This window comes from Labrus bergylta, chromosome 1 (assembly GCF_963930695.1).
Source record: "Labrus bergylta chromosome 1, fLabBer1.1, whole genome shotgun sequence".
NCBI lineage: Eukaryota > Metazoa > Chordata > Actinopteri > Labriformes > Labridae > Labrus > Labrus bergylta.
This window is the reverse complement of record NC_089195.1, coordinates 11004146-11018143: the sequence shown is the minus strand read 5'-3', so window position 1 is coordinate 11018143 and position 13998 is coordinate 11004146. Positions and strand designations below refer to the sequence as shown.

At 39.6% G+C, this 13998-nt stretch overlaps 1 protein-coding gene across 2 annotated transcripts in view; it reads right to left on the bottom strand.

The window, feature by feature from the left end:
- grk4 (G protein-coupled receptor kinase 4) overlaps window positions 1-13998 on the bottom strand; it is a 44651-nt gene that overhangs the window by 14172 nt on the left and 16481 nt on the right. For both annotated transcript variants that reach the window (XM_020641329.3, XM_020641328.3), the window contains exons 2-5: window positions 12670-12765; window positions 7431-7543; window positions 6452-6529; window positions 4762-4862 (exon numbers count right to left, since the gene is read on the bottom strand). In XM_020641329.3, the coding sequence (XP_020496985.1) occupies window positions 4762-4862; window positions 6452-6529; window positions 7431-7543; window positions 12670-12765 (388 nt within the window). The remainder of the gene's footprint in view (window positions 1-4761; window positions 4863-6451; window positions 6530-7430; window positions 7544-12669; window positions 12766-13998) is intronic.

Below are 13998 nucleotides of genomic sequence, written 5' to 3'. Positions count from 1 at the left end.
GGACTTGGTAAGGGGATTGAGCTTTTCTAGTCTTCCGACTACTGAAAGCACTTTTACACGCAGGTCACACCTACCCATTCACTGATGGCAAAGTCTGCTACATAAAGCATCCATCAGTATTAACTGATCCATTCATACACTGACGAGTCAGCAGGAGTAACTTGGGGTTAAGTGTCTTGCCCAGGACACATCGGACATGTGGCTGCAGGAGCTGGGTATTTAACCCTCAACCTTCCAGCTGAGAGCTGACTGACTCTAACAACTGCCGCCCCAGATGTTACCACATATGAGGTATTCATTCTGGATCTAAAGGTTAGACTATAACACTTCTGCTTCATTCATTTTAAGGCAAATATACATTTGATTGTTGATTGACTGTTGAAAATGGATGAATTTTCTGTTATTTAATTTTCATTTTTCACACCAAACACAGAGAAGGAGCATACCACGACTATAGTATAACTAGACAAAATAAACTTCAACTTCAAAGTTTAAGAAAAGTTACAGTCACCAGGAGAAAACATAACACAAAAATGTGTAATCTCATTTTGAATGAAAGGATTAAGGTCACTAACATAGAAATACAGGTTTTCTGGATTGCTGTATCCTGTATGTCAATAGGACTGGAAAAAAACAAGTCTTCAGTTAAGATTATCAATGCAGAGTTGATCAATACAGCAACAGACACAAATCTGTCTATCAAAAGGTAACCATGAGTGACACAAAATGAGGACATTTCTCTGCTTTATGTAGCAGCAGATAATGAGCCAAGTACGACTTTGTACCTCTTAAATACCTATAATAGGTACGTCAGGATAGTTTAACCGGTTTTACAAGTCTAAGTTTGAGCTCTTAAGAAACACAATCTCCAAGGATTTTGGAGGGTGAATTTTGTGTTACTGCCTTTACAAATCTACTGGTGCAACCTTATTTCAGATGGTTATCTAATATTCACGAAACACAAATTCAATTTAAAAAATAAATATGTAAGAATAGTAATGTAACTAAAACAGAATTGTCAAGTAAATGAGGCATCAATGAGAATTTGAAACCAGCTTAAGAAACATGGAAAGACTAGAGAGGGGAAGGGCCTCTCAGGGTTCAACTGTTCTACTTCTGTACCCAAGCAGACATAACTTTTACACCAATGTGATCAATATGTCTTCTGCCAGCCAATAACCATACAGTGACAGCAATAGTTACAGTAAATATCCTTCCTTCACCGCCTTAATTCTAGATGAACGCTCTTGTTTGATAAGGTGATTTACCTGGACAATAATAAGAGTCAAATTGTTACTAAGGACGATAAGGCAAGCTGCCAGAGGTTACCATACAACACAATATATATTAATGGATGAAGCCTGAGTGAAGTCACCCATCCGTTACTGCTGGGGGCTTGTGAAGCCTGTCGATGGCGGTAACCATGCTGGAAATGCTGTCTCAGCCTAACTTTCAGTCAACCTACTGACAGGCTAAGAGCTGGAGTTAAGGCGATTCTTAAGCCTCCTGACAAACGATTGCAATGCGACCACCAATCAGGTCAGCTAATGCCTATCCTTTATATGACTCAAAATGGATGAGTTATCAAAAAAATCACCCCCTTTACAGTGTGTGCCCAAGGAGACATGAGCAATTTAGTTTTTGAACCAGACTGTAAACATGTTCATTTCTGAAGTAAAAACAGGCTTTACTATACTGCAGGACAATTTTTCACAGTAGGTTGCCGCTTGGTGATAAACAATAGCCCTGGGGTGGCTGACCCGGGCAAAATGCTTGAGAGAAAAGAGTTTCCACACGGTTAGTACCCTCTGTTGGCATGATAGATGGGTCTAATGTAGTGGTACTTGAGTTTTCTGCTTTGTAATGGAGATAAATGTCTTATCTTTTCTTTGCAAAAGCAGCATAGGTCCTACCTGGTCTTTTCAGTGCCTTCTGCTGTCCCTGAGCTCACATTGGTTTTGAATGCATGGACATTAAATGTTATTTAAACTCATTCAAATTCACTGCAAGGTGCTGTTATGCCACGTTCAAACAATGTATACAATACCATATTACAACTGAGGCGTAGGGGACAGCATACATTCTTTACCCCATACCAACGTCCATCTCAAATCTGTTATCCAGCCAATAACTACTCAGCTGTTCCTCTCATCCATTTTCACTGTTTAAGCCAATTAGGTTCATTTATTTTCAGAAGACACAACTGCTAACTTTAAGAAAGGGGCTCCACAAAGGAAGGAGCCTAGCAGTGCCTGGCTTGGAGACCAGCCTCAGACAGACACCACTGTGAGTACAAATAAACACACGTACAATATGGCTTTTGTTACTCGGAGGGAGCCCAAGAGGCATGGGAAAGGAAAAAGGGAGTAAAATCAGAACATTGACCTTTGTCAAAACCAGAGATACACAAAAGACCATGTTACACATGTAGTACTGAAGGCCAGGCTTTACTCTCACTATGACATAACTCCATGTTCCACTGCAGCAGAAAAAAATCCATGAGTGAGCTAATACATTTCTTCTTGTGGGTGTGTGGCTCTGCCAAAAGTCACGTTTGACTTACCGCACTATGTTTCCTTTCCTACAAGCTTTCCCTAGTGAGAAAAGCCCCGGGTCAGAATTGTACATAGGATTTATTTAATTGAAAAATATACAAATTCCACAACGGAATAAAAAGTAAATAATAATGATAGTGGAAGGAGTGATGACAATCTCAAACAGGAATCGCATTCCAAACATCTGTACTGCTGCTGCTACAAGCCGTTAGTAACAAAAACACGTGCCTGTGCTGTTCTGTGTGTGTGCACTCTGCTGTTTTGTCCAACTCTCCTATTCGCTTTCTTTCCATTTCTCCTCACTTTCCCCTGTTCCTCATTTTCACTCTTCTTTTGTGGCTCTGTGTGAGTTTTCTAACTAAGCCCTTCATGCTGTGTTCTCTGCAGGCCTCTCACTTCCGTGCTGAATTTGTTTTCAGTCCAGTCGAGGCGTTTAAATTAAGTGGACGCTGTGCTTTAAGGGTTGAACTTAAATGCTATGGTATCTTTCTTCATCATGCCATTTCTCTGCCTTTTTACTTCTCAGAGGTAAAACAAGATTGTCTGTGACACACACATGTTTGAATTGTATTCAGTAGAATCTTTACCCTGACAAATGTCTTCTGATACAAGTCTGACTTTATTTCTTTAAACATCCCAATAGAATTGGCCTACCCACCTATTTATAATTACCCAGTAAGTGCGTATGGGTATACCTAAAGAGCATACCCGAGATGCTGCACTCTTCTTAAGTAGAGATGGGGAGGGGTTTACCACTGCTGGCAAAAGTGCAACAATTTATAAATTACATTTTTAATATAAAATTGCAAAGAATCTGGGGATTTCATTGTCTGCAAAAAAACATTTGATATTGAGATAAAAAATATATATAAATCAGACACTCCTGGGTCTGGGCTCATTTTAAATGGACTGAGAAAGTGGAAAACTGTCCAGAGGTCTGACAAGGCAAAATTTGGCTTTCTGTTTGGAAGACGAGAGGAACCATTCGGCTTGTAATCAGTGCACAGTCCAAACGCCACCATCAGTGAAGATATGGGGATGCTTTTGTGCACATGGCATCAATCAACTCGCATTTGTGAAGGCTCAATTAATGCTGAACCATTTCAAGTACACAGGTTTTGGAGCCAAATAGTTCATTTCTATTCAGGAAGTGCCACGTGCTGTTTATTATTTTCATCTTATAGAGCATCTCAACTTTGGAAATAGGGTTGTTTATCAAGTTTAATTTTTAACTCAAAGTGTGTATGATCTCTAACTAGACTTCAATAAATTTTGAAGTTTGTTCCAATAATTTCTCCTGTTCATGAACATGCATGAGAGGTGCAGAATCTAAATAAGGCCTCTCAATAAAATACAGTCTCAATTGAACACCACTGCAAACTCTAACCTCAGTAATAAAAACAAGTTAAATGAAAAACAAAACATTGTTATGTTTTTAAAGGCAAGGGTGCTGCATTAGAACATTTTAGATTGTACAACTCTATCCAAGGAATAATCCGATGTGTATGTTTCACAACATATACTACGCAACATAAATCACTGGGTTAATACAAAAGTAACGCCAGGACGTGTGGAATGTGTGTGTGTGTGTGTGTGTGTGTGTGTGTCTGGGAAATAAGAAGTACATTCAGAGTAATAATCCCCAGTCTGTTTGCTTCTCCTGGCTCTCAGAGCAGGAAGAAGGAACACCTGCAAGAGTGTGTGTGTTCGCATGCTTGAGTATCAGTGTATGTGAGAGAGAGAGCGCGTGTGTGAGTGTGTAAGAGTTTAGTGTGTGTATTTTGAAAACTGAGGTGGCTGTTGTTTTCATGCCAGCCATCCGGATGCTCTCTTTGCCCACTGCTTTCATTCACTTTCACCCTTGTATGCATGTATTTGCAAGTGTGTGTGTGTGTGTGTGTGTGTGTGTGTGTGTGTGTGTGTGTGTGTCTAATATCGTGTTGCAAGTGCCAGCTGTCTCATCATGACTAGTTACAGGGTCAACTAGTCCAAACATTATGAAAGCACACACACTGTCTGAAGGAATGGGGGTTCTTATGGTTCCGCTGCACTTTGAAGGCCAGATTCATACAAAAAAGCCCCAAAACACAAAATCTACACACTTTCAACAAACATGTATTAGTTATAGAGCTGCGGCTCAGATCATAGCCACTTACATTTAAAGAGCACAAGTATGGCAGAAGTGGAGAGAGTCAGATAGACTTACTTGGTGCAGTCATTGAAGAGCTCCTTGCATGGACTCTGCTCCAACTTCTCCCGACACCCTGCCACCACATCCTGGGGTAGGTCTGGCAGATGGGCCGCTGACTTTGGGATTACAGAGAAAAAGAAAGAGGGTGAGGCAGGTGGGCAGACAAGTTAGCTTGGCATGACAGGTCATCACACCTGACCTGTTTGGTCATCTTATAAACAAACATCAGAGGGAGCTGAAAGTGTAACTGTAAACTCTTTAAAGGTCCAGTAGTAAGTACAAACAACAAATGTTATCCTTTGTGTGTACTTGAATTACTTTTCTTAAGAACATTTTTGGTTGTCAGAGTTGTTACTTTTTTAGAAAAGCATTACTTTCAATATTGTGTACTTTATTAAGCCGCTCTGTATTTTTTCATTATTTTATGCTGTCATGCACATTTTGTTCAAATGTAGATGTTCAGTAGCCATTCATGACTCTGGTCAAAGATATACAGCGTGTGGGGCTAGCAGCTCATGTAAACAAAAAAAAATGAATAGCCTTAGTGCTGTTGGCTCTAGTTGTGAATACTGGTCTCTGTTTAAAAACATCTAAATAGAAATATGCTGACACTGACCTAACACAGATACACTTCTATGTAATTGGCAAAAAGACTTCTGTTTCTGATTCTATTGCCCTCCTTTGGTTGGAGAGAACTTGGTGGGAGGGGCTCATACTTGATCTGTGGCAGTTTGCAATGGAAACTTTGATGGACATTTATACTGGAATAATACAAGTGTAAGGACACTGTAACATGTTCAATATTTACATTTATTTATGTTTTTAAATCACAAACACGCTTTAATATGTGCACACCAATAATGTGATGATTTATACTGAATCAAGTTTAAAAATTGGAGAAAAAGTGAAATCTTGTCTTTTTATTGAAGTCAAATGTTGTGGCTAAAGTTGATACAGACTAAGGATATTGTTCTGGTGTATATTTGTATATTTGTCAGGTTCTCTTATAAGAAAATGGTGATTTGTCATTTAATCATAAATAACTACATTTTTGTTAACCTCTTATTAATTGCCTAAAGGAAGACCAGTCAGATTAACATAAAAAAACACTTCAAGATTTTAAAAAGAAACTGTTCCTTCTCTTCTACAGTTTTGGCTGCTTTACTCAATCTGTTTGAAGACCAAAAATAACTTAAGACTCAATATGGGCATATTACATATAAATACTTTATTATTAAATTACAAATGTCAACTTTTAACTGTATTTTAAGTGTGCATTACTTTGAAACAATAAAGTATATTAATTTAGTGGCTTTATAAACACAAATTAATCGATGAAAAATAACCAAAATAGAGGAGTGCATATATTATAGCACAAGACAGAGAGGATAGTAATCCTCAATTTACCAGAGGTTAGGGGTTAAAATTAAGTCCCACATTTTGTACAGTCCACTTCATATTCTACATTAAACCTTATTAGCAAAAACTGTGTGTTTACTCATTGATAAATGTAGATGTAATAATAACATGATTAAAACAAAGTTTAAGAAAAATCAGTAATAAAAACGTTCAGTTTAAGTGTACTTAATAATATCACACAGCTCAGTGAGACATAAAACCTGAAGATTTAAAACAATATCAGATTAGTATCTGAAGTCTATATCTTACAGCACTTTTATTAATGAAGCTTGTGTTTGTGTCATACCCCATTATTAAAGTATGTGTCTAATACATTCAGTCCACAGTCCCTCCTCTTCTCATCAGGAGCTAGCTGGTACATGGCCTGTCAGGGAAGAATACAAGTGTGAACAACCACAGCAGCACACGAAGCGTACTCATTCAGCCATCTTTAATATCTCTCCAAATAAGGTCAGAGAGAGACAGGCAGCAGAAGGAAGAGGAAGACAACAGACACGGGGAGGAGAGAGAGAAAAGGGTAGAGGGGTTAATGAGGAACAAGAGAGAGGAAGAAATTCAATTAGTGCAGGACCACAGACAAAATAGAGAGATATTACTAGTGACACAACCCCATCTTAATCAAGGCAATAATGTTCCTCTAGTATGGAGCGCGAGTGGAAATATACAATACAAGGAGATGAATGAGGCAGAATAGGTGTAAACACTAAAATGTTTGTATTTCTCATATTGTATCTGTGTGACTATCTGTGTGAATATATGTAATTCAAACTAGTCTCACCTACGTGGTTGTTTTCTTAACTGAAAAAAATAAAGTAGGTTCTTAATATGCATGTTTCCCTCCTGTCTTTCTTTCATGCATACCTCCTTGGGCCTAGACACAAGCTGGGGCCTGTGTTTGCCTGCTCACCCTGGGGACGTGCCTCTGACGTGGGCTTGACCTCATGGAAGAGTTCATAGAGGAAGAGGAGGGGTCTCCTCTGTGCAGCCTGTCTAAATCGCTAATCACCCCCTACACCCACCCCACCCACAACCCATTGCTACTGCCAAGAGCAGGAAAAGGACCGAGTGCTGACTTTCTTTTAGTTTTCTTGCTTTGCAGGGCTCTGATTCAAGCCAGTGTCATTGGAGAAATCACAGAGAGAAGAATCAGAAGAGAGATTGAGAAAAGGGAAAACCACTTAAAGGAGAATATGCAAGAAGAGGATATATAAAAAGGCAAAAAGGAAAATGAAGAATTAAAGCAGAAGGTTCATTTGCAGTCTTACCACAGCGTCCATAAACTCGATACAGCGTTTCAGCTCTGGCCTGGTGTCACAGTACTGACGGAATAACAGCCGACCAATTGGCTGCTTCTCACATAGGCTGGTGTAGTCCCTCTCTGACGGAAAGAAAATAGAGGGAGAAAGACAGAATACACATTAAACTCCAAAAAAAAATCTCTGTCTACCTTTTTATACATTTAGAAAGGCCTTAAACATCCTGACAAACAGCTACTGTGCGCTACCTTTCAGTCAGATCCGCCGTGCTTTAATTGTGCATAACTGTCAGTCGTAAAATATTCAAAAAGATATTAAAAATGGACCCAACGCACATTGTTGCACTTCTGCATTGGCTTTATTTTTAAAAAACCAGAAGTTGCTGCCTGTTAAAACCAAGCAACAACGCCAGTGTTGAAAAATCAAAACCCTGCAATCCACTGCATTTTCATCATCGGGATGTGATCACATGCATTCACACTCAGTATTCAATTAGATGGAGCCCTCGAAACATTGGTCATGTATACATATCAAGTTCTAGCTAGTACTTTGCGAGCATCATAACTGAGGAAGAAAGAAGGAAATGTGTTTGAGGAAGATGATTGCCTCTATTTGGGATTATTTGGGATTTAAATGTGAGTGACAGTTAACAAACTGTTCTTCACTTTATAAAAGTCCTTCCCCCTGTACTGTGTTTGAATGCATGTCTGAGTATGTGTGTATGTGAGCCACAGCTGTTTCTTTACACCTTGTGCTTCCACGACGCCGTAACACATTGTGAAATCACAGACTGGGATACCAGAATGACAGTGTTGCAGGAACTACAGTATCTGTATACTAATTAACTACACACATAAATATTGTTTCATACTAGAAAAGCAGACAACGGGTAAACTTTTTTTTTTCTGTGTAAACTAACCACATTAGGAAGCTAACTAAGTGGTATAGAGGCTAGCTAAGAGGGTATAGGTTTAGAAGTCATACTCTCCCAAACCTAAACCCTCTACTTTACGAAAAGTAGCAAATGTTTGCAATTTTATAAACACAGTAACACACACAATGTGTTAATGAATGTTTAAATTGGTTAGAGGGGTAAATGCCCCTATTTTCAAAGGAGCTATTGTCTCATGCACGTCCAGTAACTTGACTAAAACAAGCTTATCTCATCCATGAACACACACTAACTTTAAAAAAAAGCAAGCTGGCCCTTAATTTGGAAGTTATCTTAAACACACAGTATGTGTTTCTCTTTCCTGCAGAGTATTTGTGTTTGCATGTTTTCTATGTGTCTGTGTCTTGCAGCAGGCCTCAGCCTATTAGGACTAATGCCGTCCATTTGAGTCATATTTCCTCTAAATGAGGAAGAAGACCTAGGACATTTTCCATCACTGGTTGACAGGACACACACACACACACACACACACACACAGATAAACATACAAACAAAAATAGGCCACACACATTCACGTACACATGTGCACATGTGAACAGAGGATGAAAAGGAGGGATGCATGGGATGAACATTTCTAAATGTTGACAGCTGCAGGACAACCTCCAACAGTAAATCAAATCTCCACAACAGCCCTCCCAGCTGCACTGTTTATTATACAGCATTCCCTCCTGTTCCACAGCTCTGCGCTTCTCATTCAAACTCTCCACTTATACAACCACAAACACAAAGTTATCACTTAGTCGAGCAACAGTAGAGTGTAGAAATACAATATTTATATTGTTTCACTGTCCTCTGCATGTTTTAAATATGAAGAACAAAAGCTCTTAAAGAAAAAATCTCACTGAAGGATCTTTGAAAGTACTTGATTGATTGCCTTTCATCTTTAGTCTCAGAATATTTGGAGCCTTGTTTTTAAATCATCTGTGTTCAGCTCATCTAGAAGAGCACCTCACACTTACAGCTGAGGCATTTCTGCGGCATGTGTACAGCAAAATGTGTGAAGTGCTTGAAAGTTACTACTTTAGTTCCATTAACTTTGTCCGGTTCAACAATGCTGTATTAATATATGTATAATTTACATATCCACATCAAAGCCCTTAATTGTCAACATCTAGTTCCACAAACTAGATGTTGACCTTGCTCAAATGTTCTCTCTCTCTGACTGGACAGGTAACCAGCTGCTTGTGAAAAAGTGCACGTGACTTCGATTTACAGTATGAGCTGGTTTGTTTGCAAATGGGAAGTGCGAACAATAAACAAACCAAATTCAACAGAAGTCAATTTTTCTGATTTAGTTTGGAAGAAAATGAACAAAACCTAGCTTGGTTGGAATTGTTAGCTTCAGCTCCTGATAAATCTCATATTTTATCATGCAAATTTTTCATCCTCTTCTGCAAAGGATTTAAATATTCGGGCTTTAGTGTTATGATGAGCATCCTGATAGGGTTTCGGTATCTTATTGTGAAAATCCTTTGTTGAGAATTTAAATGTGGTTTCATTCAAATTGCTGTTACATTTCCTGCTACTGTAGAGGTCATCAGATTCCACCCAGCACTGAATCACAGCACAACTGGTCACTCTTTGAGGTGACACACTAAATTTGCGTAATAAAACACAGAAACTGTTGTGCAATGTTCAGGGTTATTCTTCAGAAACTGGCCTATTAAGCAACATATCTGACACCTAAATAACCCATGGCTCTCTGGGTGGCACTAAGAGAAATGTAAGTAAGAATACATTGTATAACTATTCTATTATGTTGAGTAATTCATTTATGGTATTATATCTTTGAACCTTAGGCTGGTGTTGCGTAGTTTACCCTTTCTTAATCTTTAGTGGCCTTCTAATTCCAAATTATCAGGATCGTTTGGCCTGTCTCTCAACACGTCACAAATATGTCTATATGAATAGACAGAGAATTGTACCGTTTAAGAAAAGAATAAAGTTATCTCAGTACCCCTATCAACACTCTTTCTTCCATTATTTGTAATACTTTATTGACATTTGAATTGAACACAGACAACCGGGACCAGGAAACAATATTCGCAAAGGGAGACATGTGAGACTTGTCGTCTACATTTTCCAAAACCAGCACATTCCTGCAATAGCTACACATACTGCAGAATTCATTCATTTTAACCAACTATCAAAATAGTTTAAGTAAAATGTGTGCTACTGAGAACAAAACATGAGATTTGAGGCAGCTTTAATTTGATATTCTTTTCAAGTGTCAATATCTGTCAAAATTAATGTCTGTAGTTAAAAATGTTAAGCTGAAATAAGAAATAATGCTGAATCCCTTTCATGTCTGCGGATATATTTTAGTTAATCAGGTCTATGTCATAAAAGCAAAATACTGAGGAGAAAACCACTGTTAACCTGGCCAGCTCCGGCTAAGTGTGTAAGAGCATGTACGTGTATGTGTCCAAACTGATTCAAGGCTCTAAATCTTTTGAATACGTGAGCGTAGGCCAGCATTCCACCAATAAAAAGTTTCCTATCTGTATAAGAGAACCTCTCTTGTCCTCTGAAACAAAACCACAGCGAAAGTAATCCTACAGAGAGATGAACAAAATACAAGACAGCAAGGTGTCATAGAAATATGGAACAGGGAAGAGACAGGACTGAAAAGACTGAGGAGATGAAAGCTTGAGGGGTAAAACTGAACTAAGCTATGAATACAACTTGATTAAACTCGACTTTAGTTAGACTGTTATAGTTACTTAAACAGCAAATGGTGGCAAGATGTTCATTAATATAAATCTGTTGAATGGTTGTTATTATTTCACAGACAGGAGTCTCTTAATGTATAGGTTGCATCTGTACTGTATATGCTGGATTGATAGCAGAGTGTTTTAAGAACGGCAGAAAAGGGTCTGTAGGCTGCATAAAGTTATCGAGACTTCCTAGAAGTACTGCACTCTTATCACAGCTAAGGTCAAGAGCCCCACCTCATCAAGACAAAACAAAGACACTGCTATCAGTTTCTACTGTATCTTTCTATGAGCTGGTTCTAAAGTGTGTATGTGCAAGCATGTGTATCTCAGTCTGCACACAAAGTATCTGTGTGTGTGTGCGTACATGCCTGTGGTGTATGTTTAAGTAGGCAAAAGGATTATTTTGATCCTATGCTCAGTGTGATAGGGAACTTATGCAATAGCGTCTATGTAATAGTGACGTTTGTAACCCTCAACAGCTGCTGTGTTAAAACACACACGCCTCATTTTAAGAGAGCAAAGTTTTAATCCTAATGGAAATGAATATGTAAGATGTAAGACTTGACAATTAAGGTCCTTTTTCACACACACGGTGGCAATTACGTGCTGTTTTGATGCAGGTCATCTATCACCACTGATCACAGGTACATTTAAGTTTATGATAATTAGATCTGTGAATGATCATTTGTAATATCGAGACAAAACGACATGGAAAGAATTGACACATGAAGAGATATTTAGTGGAGGACTACAGGTATTTACATCTCTTTCACTCAGTCGCCCTGCTCTCACTGTTCCTTTCACTCTCCCCTGTCCTTAAAAGATCTTGATCCTGGTGTTGTAAAAACCTCCCTCCCTTCAGTGTTTCACAAACTCCCTTGATAAGTCTCCTGTTCTGATACTGTTATGTTGCTCTCAAGTGGTGGAAGGAGGGAGGGAGAGAAAGAGAGAGAAACACACAGATAGTGGGGAGGGGGAGGCATGGAGACAGCAAAGAGGGAGGGAGAGAACGTGGGCGAGGGTAGCACAGCAATCTCTGGCAGAGATAGCTGTGACGCACTTTTACACACACATACAAAAACACACACACACACACACACACACACTCCAAGTGGTGTGGCATTCAGACGACCAAGGTGGGTGAGGGGGACAAGGAGAAACAGGAGCACAGCTCTTTATCTGAGCTAAACTCTGAAAATCCTGCTCTTGTTTATTTAGCCACACATCAATGTGGGGAACAGAAAGGAAGCAAGAGTGAAGACACTTAGGTATGATGTGAGCAGGCAGGTAGTCATTGAGATAAACATGTAATGTTAACAGAGACTTTGAGGTTTAGAAAAGGCCGTGCAAATGGATTCACTGAGTCACACACACACACACGTACACACACACACACACATACATGTACACAAACCGTTTCCTTTCCCCTGCCTGAAGCTGCGGGTGGAGACGGGTAGAAACAGGAAGGAAGTCCAATCTGTACTTCCTCCCACAGTCAGACCCACCCGACAACACAGCATGGCACGTTATCTTTCTGCTTCACCCCCCTACACACACATGCACACACACCGTTTCTTACCAATAGTGCGGCGTAGCTCCTCACACTGGCTGATGTGGGGCAGTTTGAGCATCTCCTTCCATTTCTTACTGCGACCATTCCTCTTCCCTCCTCCACCTGAGACACAGTGAAAAATGTACTTAAATCAAGTTCAGCAGTCCTTTCAACACAAGAACACAACATGTGTGTGTGTGTGTGTGTGTGTGTGTGTGTTTGTTTGTGTGTCATGATCATGTTGACCTCTTGGTGACCAGAGGCAGGGACAGCTGCTTCATCTCACCAGTCGCCTCATGACAGAGCATGTGCTGAAGAATGTTGACAGCTTCAAAGATCATGAGGCATACACACATCTTGTCTCAAACACAGTCAGACACAGACTGAAAAAACACACAAACCAACACACAGACATCTGCTGTTGGAATGAGCATTTAGGAAAATATACGGCGCAAACCCGATTCTCTGAAGAATGCTGTGGTGGCTAGGGGTCGCTTAACCCTCACATCACAGGTCATTTGAACTTCCCAGAGGGCCGCCTAATAACGCTGTTTTCAGTGCACGTGTGAGTGTGTGCAACATTAAGGTTATGTTTCTAAGCTTCAGGGAAAGATCCTGCTTTTATATGTGCATCTGTGTTGTTGCTTATCATTGCTTCATAGTATAGCAAATGTAAATCGTAGTAGCCCATGTTCGTTTGCTCATGGATAGAAACAAATAACCTTTTAAAAATCAGGCTTTCATAACATGACATTGGAAGACAAGTGAATACCTGAAAAAAATATTCTAAGATAAAAAAACATCAGGTTCAAATAAGAGACACAGTGCAAAAGCGGCAAGACAAATTATAGTCCAGTGCCTATCCTTCCTTATTTGCCACTATTTGAAATCTTTACATTCTTTTTTAAACATGGTCAGTCTAAAAAAGGGAACTCTAAACCCTCTTGTTGCTGGTACCTCTGTGACCTTTGCCCTGTGTTGCGTCTATTCAGTCCACCGCCAAAGGTTGCGATTAGCTTTCCGCCTCTTTCGGATCGCCATCCCTACAGTTGGTCACTACCGAACTTGTGAGTATCAAAGTTTTTTTTTGTTGTTGCTGAAGTTGGCGTGTTTTTCCACCAACATCCAGCATAGTTGCACATCTCTTTTTTTTGGTTACATGGTGGTAGGAATTGGTTGCAGCCGTCCTGTCTTTGATAATCAGCACTTTGATAATCAACCCAAATTACAAGTGGTTGGCAGCCTTTTTGTTTCCGCTAGGGCTAACTGGTATTGCTGCAGCAGCTCACCTGTTCTTTGGTGCCTGTCCTTCAGGGTGATGGCAGTGTTTGTGCACCAACTCCCAGTTTAGTGGTG